The sequence below is a fragment of the Eptatretus burgeri genome, chromosome 6 (assembly GCF_056783735.1).
Source record: "Eptatretus burgeri isolate ZD-2024b chromosome 6, Ebu_testis_v1, whole genome shotgun sequence".
Classification (NCBI taxonomy): domain Eukaryota; kingdom Metazoa; phylum Chordata; class Myxini; order Myxiniformes; family Myxinidae; genus Eptatretus; species Eptatretus burgeri.
Window position 1 is genome coordinate 3,428,234 of NC_140966.1, and position 17,489 is coordinate 3,445,722.

General features: G+C 46.1%; 1 protein-coding gene and 1 pseudogene across 1 annotated transcript in view; one reads left to right on the forward strand and one right to left on the reverse strand.

The window, feature by feature from the left end:
• LOC147024132 (phospholipid-transporting ATPase ABCA1-like) overlaps positions 1-17,489 on the reverse strand; it is a 315,313-nt gene that overhangs the window by 108,687 nt on the left and 189,137 nt on the right. Inside the window, exons 32-34 of the mRNA XM_085883724.1 lie at positions 10,950-11,058; positions 9,922-9,984; positions 8,897-9,060 (exon numbers count right to left, since the gene is read on the reverse strand). Of these exons, the coding sequence (XP_085739850.1) occupies positions 8,897-9,060; positions 9,922-9,984; positions 10,950-11,058 (336 nt within the window). The remainder of the gene's footprint in view (positions 1-8,896; positions 9,061-9,921; positions 9,985-10,949; positions 11,059-17,489) is intronic.
• LOC147024133 (uncharacterized) lies at positions 1,730-3,653 on the forward strand (annotated as a pseudogene).

A 17,489-nucleotide genomic window follows, 5' to 3' on the forward strand; every position in this document is an offset into this window, starting at 1 on the left:
CAAAGATATCTTGATCCAGGAGTTTGAGGGCAAGATTGGCTTCCACTCGCGCCCTCAGAGGAACCAGAGCGACCTAGTCTATGAAACATCTGGGGGTGGTTCATATGCCGAAGCAGCGCTCTCCGCCATCGGTGTCAGCAGTGAGCAACTGGTGCGCAACGTGGCTGAGCGGTTAAAGGATGACATCAAGTAAATCAAACTCAACCAGTGCCCGCCGAGAGTCGAGGTACTAGAAGGGGAGGAAGAACTCTCACCTCTCCTGGTCCAGCTGCTATCTGCTTTTCAAGGGAAGCAGGGGGTAGATCTGTCTCCCAGCACATTCTCTTTCACCTCCCTCATCACACAGCACATCACAAAGCGACCCACCACTACCGCCATTAATGCCACCATCACCCTTCACGGGATGACTTGGAGCAAGGAACTTGTTGACTCGTATTACAAGCTGGGCATGGGGATCAGCTAGCAGAACGTGCTTCTCCTGCATGACCTCTGGTGGTGCTCGATCTCTCCTGATCAGTATCATTGACAATGATGACTTTATCAACGACACCTTGACAGGAGGGGTACTGCACACCGCTGAAACTGGATGTTTCTGCACCGTGTAGAACGTCTTGTACCGGAGTACGAGGCAAACATCCAGGATGAGCAAGCACGCATCAAAGACGTCAAGACTGTGTCACAGGCACTTAGGGAGAAGGCGTCTGACATGCAGGTTGTAACGCCGTATAAGACCATCAAACGCGGGGAGCCTCCCATCCGCCCTAAGCCCACTAAGTTCTTGTCAAGTACAGAGCATCAGCACAAGCAGAGCATTATTCATGCCCTTGCTCGTGCAGACATGAATGGTGACCACCCTGATGCAGTAAAGCAGACTATCCCTTCCTACAATGGGTTTCATGTTGGCTTGAATGCAGAGCAAGGGAAGAGCAAGGCTTATTTTCATACGTCTTACAATCAACTGCCCAACAAGTCAGTTGTGAATGACATCATGGACAAGCTGTTTACCATCATCGCCACTAAGCGCATGTCCTTCGCCTTCTTAGTGGGAGATCATCCCGTTTACGTCCTCATCACCCTGCTCAAGGCTGAGAACCGAAACAAATACCGTGACATTGTGCCCTTTCTAGGTCCCTTCTAGACACAGTGTGTGATGATGAGTGCTATCTACAAGCGCTACAAGGGGAGTGAGCTCGGAGATGTACTCGTGGCGGGAGGAGTTATTGCCGAGGGCTCCGTCGATCATGCACTGAAAGGAAAGCATTACAAGAGGGGGCTGTGTTGCTTGAGGCTTATGTATGAGGCGCTTTTGAGTCACAGCTTGTGCAAGGGAGGCTCACGCCCCACCTGGCTGATGACACGAGAGAGAACCGCAAGATTCTGAGAGATACGAGTCTCTCCCAAGAATCCCGTGCTGCTGCTCATGCGGCACTGGAGGAGGATACTGATCTCGACAGCCTCATCACCAACTTATTCACCCATGTGGAGGCCAAATGACATGGCAGACTACTGGAGGGACTTCCTGTCCATGACGGACGCATTCATGCAGATTGTGCACGCAGTCCATATCTGTAACTGGGATGAGTACGTTACCTTTCTGCGCACCATGCTGCCATGGATGGTAGCAAAATGAAGTCTGGCTGGCTTTCCATCCTCCAGAATGAGAAGCAGCTGCTGGTGCACTCCAGAAATGTGAACAATGTGGCCCAGATATGGGCGGCTCATAACGCCTTGACCAACTGGAAAAAAAGCCAATACAAGAGGAAGCACATGGAATGCAGTCCAAAACGGATGCGAGAAGATGAGCAGTGCGTGCTGGACCTGGTCACATGCATGCATGAGTTCGACTTTCTGTTCAACCCATCCTCACCCAACCTCCGCACTCTACCATCAGCCACGCCTGCCTCTGATGAGCTCGTTGCGGACTTCAACTCAGCCAGTGCTGCGGGGGAGGAAAAGTTGACCAGCTTCTTGCGAGAGCGGGTGTTCAGTAAACAATACCTCCCGCCATGCACCCATCCCTCTGAGCAAACACTTATCGTTTGCCAAGATGCCAGACATGGAGAAGCCCGGGGAGAAACTCAAAGTGATAGCTGCTGAAATGGAGCGGAGCGCTCTCAAGGCAGTGATCGACCTGGTTGAAGTCTGTCAACTTGTGGAACTCACCGAGTTGCCGGAACATCGTGTTGTCGTGGAGTGTATGGCCCTATTCAACTCCAACAGCGCATACAGAAAGACACAGAAGACAAGCTCATCCAGAGTCTCTCTCTGCAATCTGTAGATCTGCAGGAACCCGACACCGCTCTCATCGACACGGACATGAAGTGGCTGGAGGATGGCAGAAGATCGACAGATGCAATATGGCACCCCATACAAGTGGTCGGACTACGGCCACAAGGTGTCATCCATCATCCTTGCCCGCCATGGTGATGCTGAACGTATCATCTGTGTGAACGACCCATACGATGCACCATACTCGACTAAAGACAACGAGCGAGACCTGTGGGTACAGGATAAGGCACATTTCCCCAACGCCTATATGAAATTGAGCGACCTCTTCCCTTTTGCCCAAGTGTTCAAAACGCTGCTGTGTAGCGGCAGCAACAAGAGGCGGCTGCAAAAAGTGATATGCCACGACCTGACAGACCTTGCAGAGAGTGTTGATGCAGAGATTGTCTACTCTGTTGGCTCCCACTGCACCAACTTGTCAACCCAGCAACCAATGGAGAACTACAGCATTGACTAGTCTGAGGCTGACACTGTCCTCTTTTCCACTTACGCAGTTCTGCGCGAGTCAGGCTACACTGGGCCTGTTGTCATTGATACCGCTGATACCGATGTCGATGTCGCGGCAGTGGTCATCTCTCTGCAGCTGCCTGGAATGCTCCGCATCGAGAGGAAGCAGGAGACTGTCTTATGCCGTGGCCTGGTGACTGACAAGATGGCAGACTGTATTGTGCAGCTGTGTACTGTATGACAGGCTGTGATGCCAAGTCAAGCTTCTACGGCAAGGGTAAGAAGTGTATGACCGGGTGGCGAAGAGCCCTGTGGCCCAACAGCAGCTCTCGCGGTGAGGAGATAGCGTTGACCTTGAGGAGGGGGTCCTAGAGGAGCTCTTCCAGTTCACACGACATGTCATCTATGGCGACAAAAAGAGGAGCACCATGCCTGAAGCCCATACAGCGAAGTGGAAGACACTGAAGAGCAAATCATTCATCCGTCTCCATCCAGATGCAGATAGCCTACGCCAACACTGCCTCCGTGCAAACTATTGGCATATCTTGTGCGCCACCCCTCCAAGAAGCACCACCCCTCCGTGAAGCACCACCCCTCCAATAAGCACCACCCCTCCGTGAAGCACCACCCCTCACCACTCGGACATGGCTGGGAGCTGGTGGTTGGTTGCTGCCGCCCTGTCCGCCACACGCGACCTGCTCTCCCGACGCATCTACCTGCACCAGGGCCAGCTGAAGAGAATGAAGAAGATGATAGCAAGGAGGGGGATGAGGAGGGAGATTATGATGTACAGAGAAGGAGGAGGGATTCATCGGAATCTGACGATTCAGAATCTCGTGAGGCAGAATGCTCCGATTCAGACTGATCATATCTCTCAAGGTCATATTGATTCATCAGTTACAATGTCATAACAATGTGAAGTATGACACAAAAGCATAATTGGTGACTTCTAAATGTGTTTTTTATGTTTCTTCTAAAATGCGTTTCATTTGTATTGTGGTGTCATTTGTCTACAGAAAATGGCCAAAAAGTACCATTTTCAGGGTAAAATGATTTTGGATTGACATGTTTTAAGTTGTTTCATTTGTAAACTGTTCAAGTTAGAGCTTTTAAAAAGAACTTATTTTGAAGTGCAATGAGTTTGCTTGTCCTTCATTCATCAATTATATATATATATATATATATATATATATATATATATATATATATATATATATATATATATATATATATATATATATATCTTCTTCTTCTTCTTTCGACTGCTCCCGTTAGGGGTCGCCACAGCGGATCATCCATATGATCCGCATTGTGATTTGGCACATGTTTTACGCCGGATGCCCTTCCTGACGCAACCCTGGTCGCCTCTTACGACACAGGGATATGGTACACCTATTTTAACCGGGGCATACACCGGCCCAGTACAACTGGTACTCATTTCGCCGACCTCGGAAGGATGACAGGCTGAGTCAACCCCCTGGTGTATTAATTCAGTGGCTCAACGGGGTTTGAACTCAGGACCTTTTGGATCCCAAGCCGCTGCCCTAACCACTGCGCCAACACCAGGCTTGTATATATATATATATATATGTATGTATGTATATGTATATATATATATATATATATATATATATATATATATATATATATATATATATATATATATATATATATATATATATATATATATATATATATATATATATATATATATATATATATATATATATATATATATATATATATATATATATATATATATATATATATATATATATATATATATATATATATATATATATATATATGCCTGGTGTTGGCGCAATGGTAAGGGCAGTGGCTTGGGACCCAAGAGGACCTGAGTTCAAGCCCCGTTGGGACACTGAATTAATATATGTATGTATATGTATATGTATATATATATATATATATATATATATATATATATATATATATATATATATATATATATATATATATATATATATATAAATATATATAAATATATATAAATATATATAAACCAAGTCGAAAACACCAGGGGGTTGACTCAGCCTGCCATCCTTCCGAGGTCGGAGAAATGAGCACCAGTTGTTCTGGGCCCGGTGTATGCCCCGGTTAGAATAGGTGTACCATATCCCTGTGTGTCGTAAGAGGCGACCAGGGTTGCGTCAGGAAGGGCATCCGGCGTAAAAACCTATGCCAAATCATTATGCGGACAACAAAACGAATTTCCATACCGGATCGGTCGAGGCCCGGGTTACCAACGACCGCCACCAGTATGGGTGGTCAGCAGGGTACCAGTGGAAATTGTGCTACTGCTGGGCGAAGGAGGAGAAGGAGACGGGGAAGGCGAGTCCGGAGGCAGTGGGAGAGGGGGAAGGGTAGAAGTGTGGAGGTGAGAGTTGGAACTCTGAATGTTGGGACGATGACTGGCAAAGGGCGAGAGTTGGCTGATATGATGGAGAGAAGAAAGGTGGACATACTGTGTGTACAAGAGACCAAGTGGATGGGGAGTAAGGTGAGGAGCATTTGAGGTGGTTTCAAACTGTTCTACCATGGTGTGGATGGGAGGAGAAATGGTGTCGGGATAATCCTGAAGGAAGATCATGTCAAGAGGGTATTGGAGGTGAGGAGGGTGTCTGACCGAGTGATGAGTGTGAAGTTGGAAATTGAAGGGGTGATGATGAATGTCATCAGTGCATATGCCCCACATATGGGGTGTGAGATGGAATATAAAGAAGATTTCTGGAGTGAGTTAGATGAAATGGTGGAGAGTGTATCCAAGGATGAAAGAGTGGTGATTGGAGCAGATTTCAATGGACATGTTGGGGAAGGGAATAAAGAGGATGAGGAGGTGATGGGGAGGTACGGTCTCAACAAGAGAAATGTGGAAGGGCAAATGGTGGTAGAGTTTGCAAAAAGAATGGAAATGGCAGTGGTAAACACGTATTTCAAGAAGAAGGAGGAACACAGGGTGACATACAAGAGTGGAGGAAAGTGCACACAGGTGGATTACATCTTAAGTAGGAGATGCAACCTGAAAGAGATTAGTGACTGTAAGGTTGTGGCAGGGGAGAGTGTAGCTCGACAGCATCGATTGGTGGTCTGTAGGATGACTTTAGAGGTGAGGTTGAGGAAGAGAGTGAGGGCTGAACCAAGGACCAGATGGTGGAAGCTGAAGGAGGAAGACTGTTGCGTGAAATTTAGGGAGGAGGTGAGACAGGCGTTGGATGGTGGTAAAGATGGGTGGGATGATTGGGCAACGACAGCAGAAGTTGTGAGGGAGATAGCTAGGAAGGTACTTGGTGTGACATCTGGACAGAGGAAGGAAGATAAGGAGACTTGGTGGTGGAACGAGGAAGTACAGGAAAGTATAAGGAAGAAGGGGTTGGCGAAAAAGAAGTGGGATAGTCAGAGAGATGAAGAAAGTCGGCAGGAGTACAAGGAGTGGCGTCGAAAAGCAAAAGAGAGGTGGCTAAGGCCAAGGAAAAGGCATATGACGAGCTGTATGAGAAGTTGGATACAAAAGAAGGGGAAAAGGATTTATACCGATTGGCAAGACAGAGGGACCGAGCTGGGAAGGATGTGCTGCAGGTTAGGGTGATAAAGGACGCAAATGGGAATGTGCTGACGAGCGAGGAGAGTGTGTTGAGAAGGTGGATGGAGTACTTTGAGGAGCTGATGAATGAAGAAAATGAGAGAGAGAGAAGGTTGGAAGAGGTGGAGATAGTGAATCTGGAAGTGGGGTGGATCAGTAAGGATGAAGTGAGGACTGCTATGAAGAAGATGAAAAGTGGAAAGGCGGTTGGCCCAGATGGTATACCAGTGGAGGCATGGAAGTGCTTAGGAGAGATGGCAGTGGGGTTGTTAACCAGATTGTTTAATAAAGTCTTGGAAAGTGAGAGGATGCCGGAGGAGTGGAGATTAAGTGTGCTGGTTCCGATTTTCAAGAATAAGGGTGATGTGCAGAGCTGTGGAAATTACAGAGGGATAAAGTTGTTAAGCCACACCATGAAGTTGTGGGAAAGAGTAGTGGAAGCTCGGTTGAGAGGAGAGGTGATGATCTGTGAGCAGCAATATGGGTTTATGCCAGGAAAGAGCACCACTGATGCGATGTTTGCTTTGAGAATGTTGATGGAGAAGTATAGGGAAGGCCAGAAAGAGTTACATTGTGTGTTTGTGGATTTAGAGAAAGGTTATGATAGGGTGCCAAGAGAGGAGTTGTGGTATTGTATGAGGAAGTCGGGAGTGTTGGAGAAGTATGTGAGGATCGTGCAGGATATGTATGAGGACAGTGTGACAACGGTGAGGTGTGCGGTAGGAATGACGGACCGGTTTAAGGTTAAAGTGGGATTGCACCAAGGATCGACTCTGAGCCCTTTCCTGTTTGCAATGGTGATGGACAGGTTGACGGACGAGATCAGACTGGAGTCTCCATGGACCATGATGTTCGCGGATGACATCATGATCTGTAGGGAGAGTAGGGAGCAGGCTGAATCGAGCCTTGAGAGGTGGAGGTACGCACTGGAGAGAAGGGGAATGTTAGTCAGTAGGAGTAAGACGGAGTACATGTGCGTAAATGAGAGGGAGGGTGGTGGTATGGTGCAGTTGCAAGGAGTTGAGGTGGGGAAGGTGGATTGGTTTAAATACTTGGGATCAACTGTCCAAAGTAACGGAGAGTGTGGGAGAGAAGTGAAAAAGAGAGTGCAGGCAGGATGGAGTGGGTGGAGAAGAGTTGCAGGAGTGATTTGTGACAGAAGGGTAGCTGCAAGCGTGAAGGGGAAAGTATACAAGACGGTAGTGAGACCAGCTATGTTGTATGGTTTGGAGGCCGTGGCGCTAACAAAAAGACAGGAAGCAGAGCTGGAGGTGGCAGAGTTAAAGATGCTGCGATTCTCGTTGGGAGTGACGAGGATGGATAGGATAAGAAATGAGTGTATTAGAGGGACAGCGCAGGTAGGACGGTTTGGAAACAAAGTGAGAGAGGCGAGATTGAGATGGTTTGGACATGTGCACAGGAGGGAAACGGAGTATATCGGGAGAAGGATGTTGAAGATGGAGCCGCCAGGCAGGAGGAGAAGAGGAAGGCCAAAGAAGAGGTTCATGGATGCGGTGATGGCGGACATGCGGGTGGTTGGAGTGTCAATGGAAGATGTGGAGGATAGAGCGAAATGGAGACAGTTGGTCCGCTGTGGCGACCCCTAACGGGAGCAAGCCGAAAGAGGAAGAAGATATATATATATATATATATATATATATATATATATATATATATATATATATATATATATATATATATATATATATATATATATATATATATATATATATATATATATATAATTCATCAGTTTACTTTACTGCAAGAGATCATTATGTAGGTAGTTGCTTTAAGTACAAAAGTTACGTTTTCGCTCCACTGGATAGTGGCCATCTTGGATTTCTGGGTCAAAATGATGTCATAACGTCAAAGTAATGTCACATTTGGAATCCTCGTAGTTGACTTAACCGAAAAAGTGTCTTTGTTCATGATTCTCGTTGCTCTGGTTCAAAACTTCATTTTTCAAGATGGCGCCGCCAGCCATCTTGGATTTGGACCTCTGGCAAAAAATGCTGGGATTTTTGGGAGGGACATGGGGGCTAAATTTTTTATAAAAGGTCAATAGAAGTCAAATCAATCGTCAAACCTTACTAGCCAGAGAATGGTCACGGAATTGAGGTTCTTGACCTAACTATTACGTACCCCAAATAACATTGCCAAACCACCGGAAAAGGTAATTTGTTTTAGAATGAGAAACCTTCCAAGTTTGGCATAATCAATCGGTGTCCCTAGTTTCTTGACAACCCGACGGGCTTATCCACGGCTCGGCGGCCTGCAGGGCCGGGGGTCGGGAAGAATCCGAGAAGTTCCCCTCGTGGTGAATCCCGAACCCCAGTTCTGTCGCAATATTATTATGTGCTCATAATATCCACTTACCACAAAGAAAATATGCAGGAAACAGTTTGTGCATTTTTTGTGTGGTAAATAATAATCTCCCAATGTTGAAGTACAGAAATGATGTCAACATTGAACATATCTCATGTCCAATGCATCATTCTAATGTTTTGCAATGAAAAATAACAATTTTTTAGGCTTTTGCACCAGTTTAAAGGTACTCACTCCCTCTCCTGTTGCTCAAGTGTCAGATTGAGTGGGTGGTTGTAGGCCGTGATGCCATAGGTTTTATGGTCAACATCATTTGCAAGTTTTGACCGTAACATGACATTCCCTGCCACATTCATGAATGCTGCAACGCCATGCCACATCTTGGAGTGGAACAAGACCTGCGCAACAGAATAAATATGTGAAAATAAAAAATATATATGTATGATAAACTAGCAGAGTACATACGATCTTGTTCCAAGCATACAACATGCTCTTCTGACACATCCCTTTATTTGGGTGGGGGTGGGGGGGGTATAGGCAACAGCCAACCTACGAGCGATCTTCTTCCAAGTGTACAACATGTTCTTGTAATGCATCCCTTTATTTGGGACCGCTGACTCGATCTCTCCCAAAAGTAAAAATAACCCGGGTTATGTACTGTACATAAAGCAAAAACATGCCTACTGCTTATGATATGCAATACATTATGGTTATATAGCTCGGATAATTACAATTGCACTCGGCCATAGGCTGACACCAGAAGCCTGAAGCCTAAGGTATATACGTGCTGCCACCTTCACAAGGCACATAATGCCCATCGGCTCCAACCTTTAGATATTTGATGATTCTTTTAACGGTCGCTTAGGTTGTTTTACACTGAACGAAAAACTTCTATGGAGGGCATAACGATTGTGAATATGACATGTCCAAATATGTCTTAGGTCTACCATAGCACCAAAATGGTGGACAAATGATGTTTTTCAGGTTATAATTGTTGGTGGTGTCAGACCAGCTGTCCAACCAATGGGTATAGAGTGAACAAACAAATACTTACTCCATTATATGTAAATTAGGCAAACAAATTATATTTGTGCCCCCCCACCCCACCTCCATGCAGGAAACAAGATCAAAAATCAATCAACATCCCCTGTGTGAATCATGCTGGTCTATATTGAATTTACAACCTATACTCTTATCACTGTGGTCACAAGATACCATTATGAGATTCAATTATTTTGCTCTGACATAAATAATAGTACCTTTATATTGCTTTGGGTGCCAATAAAATCTTCAAGAGAAACTCCAAGAGTTTTTGTCACATTCTGAAAAAAGACACCAAATATAATTACCAGGTTCAAGGGACAGAGTTAACTTCATCAACTACTGTTGCACATCAAATCAACAACTCTTTGAGATGGAAACAGATGCTGCGAGACAATAATATTTAGCCACTCAGGTGAAATCTAACCACAATCTCAAAAGTAAAACATTATCTGGCTCATCATCAAGACAAAAATGAGAGAAACAAATAGCAAAGCTTCAGAAAAGACAAAAGGTTAGGGAATCGTGAAAAAAAAAAAAGGTCACATACAAGAGACCGCAATAAAGTACGAGGTCTTGCAGGAAGTCATACATTTGAATTTATAAATAACAACAATGATTCATTGCATTTTACAGCTGCCGTATAACGTGTTTAGTGTCGAGCTAACAGATTGATTTCAGTTCCAGGTAGACGAAACTTTGAGGAGCGACTGTGCGAGACTGCACCTTTTACTTTAGAAAGGAGGAAATAACAAGGAGTTATCACAGAAATGGTTAAAATAATGAAAGACAATGACAAAATAATTCAGGGAAGCTAGTACCAGGATGGAAAGTGACAGAACCAGGGGGCAAAGCTTGATAGTACAAATAGTAGAGCAAAAACAGCAACAAAGCTGAGGTATTTCACACAGACAGTTCATAACATAAGGAATGGTCTTTCAGGAAAGGTAGTAAGAGTAGGGAGAGTAGAGAAGTTGAAAATTGAATTTGATGGATACTCAGAAGCAATGGGCAGAGAGGAGTGAAAGGTCATCCAGAATAAACATCCGCTCCACTGTAGTGCTGTGCTTCATTTTAGAACTGATAATGCACTTTGTGATAAAGCCTGGTACCACGTTGTTCCGCAGACAAGCCCGGAGAAGAGTGTGGCTGTGTGTCGTGGAATTAGAAGGGTGGTTTGGAAGATTAACAATATGTTGGTGGCACTTAACTAATGTTAATTAATGTATCAACTCAGGGACCATACCTGATCTGAAAAACCACCAATCCTCGCCAACAATACCATGATCCTGTCATTGTCCTTATGCTGGAGGAGTGCTGCTGGATTGCTGGCTCCCAGTGACAGACCTCCATACCTGTTCAAGAAAACAGCATTAAATCAATACTTTGCTGTACACACTACTTGGCAATTCAGACTGAAATCATGACATTGAAAAACGAATTGTACTAATCATCTGATCATTCTATCACATCAGGAGAAAGAGGATCAATAATTTTTTGTCTAATCAAGATCCAATAAGTGACAAAGAAAGATGAAATGAAATTTTCATTGAAAAATTATCAACCCATATTCACAAGGTACTCACATATTCACATATTCACAACCCATATTCACAACCCAACCCAAAACCCATATTGGTTTTAATGCAAATGGTGCGAAACACATATCTTTTTGAAAATAAAATTGTTTGTGTAATGTGTATATTATGTATGCAAAACTTGTATGGTCAGTCCAACCGAGGTGATGGATGATAATGAGGCCAAGAAGTTGAAGAGACTGAACCTCTTCCAACGACTAACCATGGAAATCTAAATGTGGGATCGTTTGATGATTCTCCCAGAAGGACAGAATGAGACTGTGACGTGGAGATTGAAAGACATATTCCATTTGTTAGACCAGCATCTAATAAGTTCCAGTTCAGCAGAGAGTAAGACAACTGTGATCTGCCTGCCAGTGGGATGGGGGTATTGTTCGACAAAGTTACCACATCTACAAGAAGGAAGACATGGTTTTCTAGAGCATCATTTATGTCGATGAGGAACAAAACTGGACCCATGACACTTTCTTGGAGCACTTGAGCTTCTACTGGGAGAGGAGAAGAGAGTAGAGTCTTTCATTGAGGGCAATGTGTTGGGTGTGCCAGTGGAGAAAGTCAGAAAGCCAGGTGTGAATGAGACCTTGCTCGCCACAGGCAGCCCGCTTGGTAAGCAAAGCAGAATACCGGATTGTATGAAATGCTCAAGATATGTCCAGGAATAAGGTCACACCTGGACCTCTAATCCTTGTTAAGAGCAGAGCAGCAGCATGTCCAAAGTTGAATGACAGGAACGGAATCCAAACTGATGGCCAGAGATTATGTTTTTTGAAAATCCGAAAGACAATGTCAGCAGTAATGATAGATTCCATAGATGTTGCTTTTAATGGGAAGCAAGTTTACTTGTATGGAGGTGACAGGAAATATTTTGTGCCCATCTTGTGGATGGAAGTGATATGTGCTGCCTTTCAGGCCGAAGGGATGTGATAGCCTTCAACACCACCATTATCATCATCATTATCATAACAGCCATCACCAAGGGATTGTTTTCACATACAGAGTCAAGGCTCATTGAAGAGCTAGAACACCAAGCGGATCAGGACATACCAGAACAAAAGGAAAAAGAGAAAGAGGGAGAAAACACCAGCAGCAGAGTTCAATTATAAAAGGAGACTTAGACAAACAATGGATGTGTGGAGTAATGAGGGGTAGGGGAAGATGCATGGGAAATTTGGAAGGAGGTGGGTATAAGGTGAGGGGTGGATACAGGGGTAGAAAACACAATGGTTTTCGGATGATTGGAGAAGGTGGTGAAGAATGAAATTGTAAAGAATGTGAAAGTTAGTTCCACAGGTGGGAAAAAGAGGAACAAATGAGTGGAGGTCAACCATGATTCTGGATTTTGGGAGTTTCACTAGAAAAGCATTGATGGTGGACCATGTGCACCGTGCAGAAACTTGGGGGGACAAAACACAGAAAGAGAAGGAGGGTGCAAGACCAGAAAGGAGGCGGGAAAAGACAGAAAGACCACTGAACTGTCAGCCATGGGAAAGTGATAGGCCAATAGACTCAGCTTTATCATGAGAGATTCCAAAATATTGAAGGCCTTGGTTTGCAAGACGTCAAGTTGAGCAAGGTGTGAGGCAAGGACGCCAGCCCAAAGAGAAGAGCATTACTCCATCAAGCTGTGGATAAAGGCCTTGTCGGTGGATAGGAATTCAGGTGTGCCAAGAAATTCAGGTGTGCCAAGGAACTAACTAATGCTTCAGTCACATTTGGCTCGGCGGCCGTAGGGTCTAAAAAATCTACGGCCACGAGCAATTATAGGGCGGCCGCAGTATTTCCACGATCACACAATGTAGCAGTCACATATGTTTTTATTTCTTGGGTAGCCGCACAGGGTATTTAGAAATTATGGAGACCGAAAACGTAGGGGTGCCGTACGGTCTTTGATTTGATGTCGCACGGTGATGTAAGGGCGTCCCTGCGGCGGCCATAGAATTTTCAAGGCAGACGCAAGGTAGCCTCAAGGTACCCACAAGGCGACCGCAGGGGGGCCCTAAGGCGAACGTGGAAATAGTGTGGCCACCGTAATTTTTTGGGGGTTGACAAAATTCATTTTTCATTGATAACAGCCTACGGAAAACGCACGAAGAACGCAAGCCCACCATACACCCTACGTACGGTTGACGTGGAACACATCTACGTCATGGCTACGGCTTGTCGAATTGCTACGGCCAACCTAGAAATGAAAAAAGTTATAACTCCGCGCTTTAATTCCACGGAGACCCCGACGGCCTGTAAAAGATAGCCATACGGCGTCGGGCCACCCTGAGGCCACCTCAGAAACTCTGCGGCCGCCGCACGTTTCTGTCACTTCAGGGTGGATACGGCCGCCGTATACTAGCCGGAGAGCAAATGTGACTCATGTTTAATGCTCCTTTGCCCGGGCGCAGGTTGTTTACCACATCCTGGCCGGGGCATCGTATACTTGGAGCAAGGCCCTTTTTTTTGTTTTTTCTTGCACCGCCAGGGAAGTGGTCTGCGACTCGCTCGTTCGTCCCTTCTGTCACACGATACCTGAGGCCTTGTCGTCACCCTGTGCATCGCAATCAGTGCTCGTTTTCGAGGGGTCCTCCATGCGAGCCAACGTGTGCCACTCACCCGTAACTCGTGCCATGCCGATGACGTCACTTGCACACGGACTGAACCGCGAGGCCCTCCGTGGCGTCCCCGGGACCCGCTCTGTGCGTCTCGCGAACGCCTCTCATGTCGTGAGGTCCCCGGTGACGTCACTCGCACACTGAACCTGCGCGGTTTCCCGTGCAGGGGACTCACTCCGCATGCTCCGCGAACAGAACACGCAGCACGTGGAGTTCCACACACATGCTCGCATGTGGACCCGTCCGTTCCAAATTCGTACAACACTCGCCATCTACATTCTCGCCGTCCACGCGGCCGGCTCGGATCCGACGTGGAGCGTTCTCGCGCCGGATTGCGATCGTGAAGACGCGCGCGTGCGGGCCGTGCGTGAAACGTGCCATGGACCTCGTATGCGCAGTCGAGCGAACCTGGCGCAGTTGCCAAATTAACCCTTTGTGGCCTTCAGGCTCACTACTCCCGTCTCCCATCTGGATCGGTCCATCGTCCATTTTCATACACGCACTTACGCACACCATGTTACTCGCACCATTCACACACCTTGACACACACTCCGGGACAATAGCATCGGGGATTCGTGTTAACTACTGGTCCCGGGGTCTCTACTGCCCTCCCACCCAAACTCTGCATGGACCCCTCCGCATCATGCACCCGCTCGACCTCGCACGGCCCGACCGGACTCACCTGGCCACAGTCTGCTTCGAGCAGGCCCGAAGCCAGGGCTCAGTATTAAGGGGGGCATATGAACTGTATTGGGGGGGGCACAATAATAATATTTAATATTTTTGATAACCCGGTATACTATTGTATTCACGCAGCATTGACATCTATACTGAGGTTGCCGTCGCATATTAACCAAATTGATCTCAGCTAGATTTAATATGTTCCGATGTTTTTGGCCTAAAATTATTCGAATGCAGGAGAGCCGCAACAAACTGGTACATTCACAATGCAAATATTCAATGATTAAACAATTGGCACCAATTCAGGTGCACTTATACAAGGTGTTGTCAAGAATTGGCATTAGAAAAATTAATATACCAGAGATAGAATGACTAAACGGGGGAGGTTGGCACCAGAATCAGTGCACTTTGAAATAAGATACACGAGGCTATGACCTGCGATCATCACGTTAAACTATCAACAGCAAATACGACCAGCCTGAAGATACCACAAGGTCCGCATTTAAAGCGGTCAATTACACAGAGGTAAGGTTATGCACAAAGCACTAGATATGGGATATGCAAAGCACCAAACACAACATTTAACTTAAACATCAGAAGTACAAAGCAGCCGACCACGGCGGGTGGTGACCACAACCACACTGCAACCACAACCACACACGCATCACCAGCAGTCACACACACAATCTGAACTCCTCGTATAGTTTTTATACCGCTGCACTCACTGCCAGAAGAGCTGCAGGCGACGCGTCTCGGTGTGGAATCTTCTGAGGACCTTCTCCTTCCATTCATTCAGGCATTTACGTGTGAGGTCTCTCTCGAAGGCCAGCCGTACCAGTTGTGCCTTGCGTGCATGGCGCATGGACCGTCGATGGTCAGTGAAGACATTCCTCAATGTTGAGAACGAGTTTTCACACATGAAAGTGGACGCACCAAGTGTTAGTCCAAGTCTCATAGCAGTCACTACACTTGGCATGGCTTCCAGCGTTTTGTGGTATGTTGAGAGGAGTTTTTGTGTTGTCCATCTCTCGTTTGGCCGATTTTCTGTCTGTGAGCGAATAAACTGTTTTGCAACCACACACTCCGTTTCACTGATGGCTGACTTTGTTAATGTCATGATGTGCTGGAGCAAGTGGGGATCCAAAAACGTGCCATTTTCAGGATTCAAGGCAGCGAGTGAACGGGCGAGTTGTGTGTTGCGCTCACTGAAGCGCTAAGCGATCTCGCCAAGCACAGTGTCAATTGCGCTGTAAAAAACCCTCTGCAGTTCCGTCTTGTCATCGTCGTTGTTTTGTCCTGTACTCTCCAAAACTACAAACTGTTCCAAGTTCTTATGCATTGTGCGTCTCTGTTTTGGTGGTGCAGGTGTAGAAGTGCGAGCATCGTTGGCCTTGTTCCACAGATCAGTGAACTCATCCTCAGAGCGGAGTTTCTTCACGCACTCTGTAGCACTCGCCACCAGTTCCAACCCCGTTAGCAAGTCCATGTCCTCTGCCTGCAAGAGTCTGTTAGGGCCATCTAACAACATCAGCAGTTTTTGTACAAAGATAGCAATGAACATGAAGGCAGGCCCAGAGACTTCCCGCAAAAGCCCAATAGCCTCCATCCTCATCTCTGCACCGTAGGCGCGCTCTGCATCAATCTCCGACAGTAAGGATGTGATATCCTTAAAAGATCCTATGATCACAGACACGGTGGCTAAATGTCCCGTCCACCTTTGATCAAGAAGTCCTTTTAACCGCTCACCTTTGTACTGTGCAGCAACAGTGGGCTTTCTGAAGAATTTGTACAGGCAACAACAAACCTCGAGGAAATCAGTGACAGCTTTCTCTGCTGCCAGTGCGTGGATAACTCCCAGATGGAGTTGGTGATTTAAACAGTGCACATAGGAGATTTCTCTTTCCAATATCTCTTGCAACAACTTTGCACCCCACCGTGCTTCCCAGCCATTACCGAAGCCCCGTCGTACACCTGACTTAATATTTTTGACGTGTCAAGTCCTGTTTTTATCAGCTCTGCAATTATTAGGTCTGTCCATGTTTTTGCATCTCCAGCGTCGGCTGTAGCTATTGTGAGTAGACGCTCTGTTGCTTCATTTGATGCCGATACAAAGCGAATGATAATAGATATGTTCTCACATTCAGTGGGGTCCCTCGTCCCATCCACCTTGATGGTAAACCACGATGTGCCGACTTCTTCCACGATGGCATCCGTCACAACATTACTCAATGTGCAGATCAGTTCATTCTGCATTTCCGGACTAGCATAGCTTGCGTTTCGTGGGATATGCTTTATTACTTCGGCTAGCTCGGTGTCTTTTTTGAGCGTGTAGTTTAAAAGTGAGAGGAAGAGCCCACTGTGCCCGTCTGACATATCTTCAAAATTATCAAGGCTCCCTCTAAAAGGTATCTGATTTTCGGCGAGAAATCCCACAACATCTATAAGAGCAGACACATAGTACCGGTTTCTATTTAGCTGGTCAGCATTGAGGAGTGTGGAAATCTCCTCACCACAATCGATGCGCCTCTCATTCTCCTTCCACCTTAAAACACAAGTTAAATGTTCCTTTGAAGTTGTGTGTTTGTGAAACCCCCTGCCTTTCTCAACGGCATGTTTCCAATTCCGGTAGCCTCGCACTGTGAAAGTAGAGTCCACTGGGACACGTGCGGTGTTAAACTTCCTACATGGATAGCAGAATGCTGCATCTGTCTGCACACTGTATTCCAGCCATTCATTAGTCTGGTACCACGAGGACACAAACGAGCGACTCTTGTTCTGCAACAGATGGCCAGGGTACTGCTGTAGAACCACTTAATTCGGTCTCTCACTTCCAACATCATCGGGAAGCGGCTTGACAGTCACACCCGATCCCGAGGCCGCCGCCGAGCGTGGAAACTCGGCTGTCTG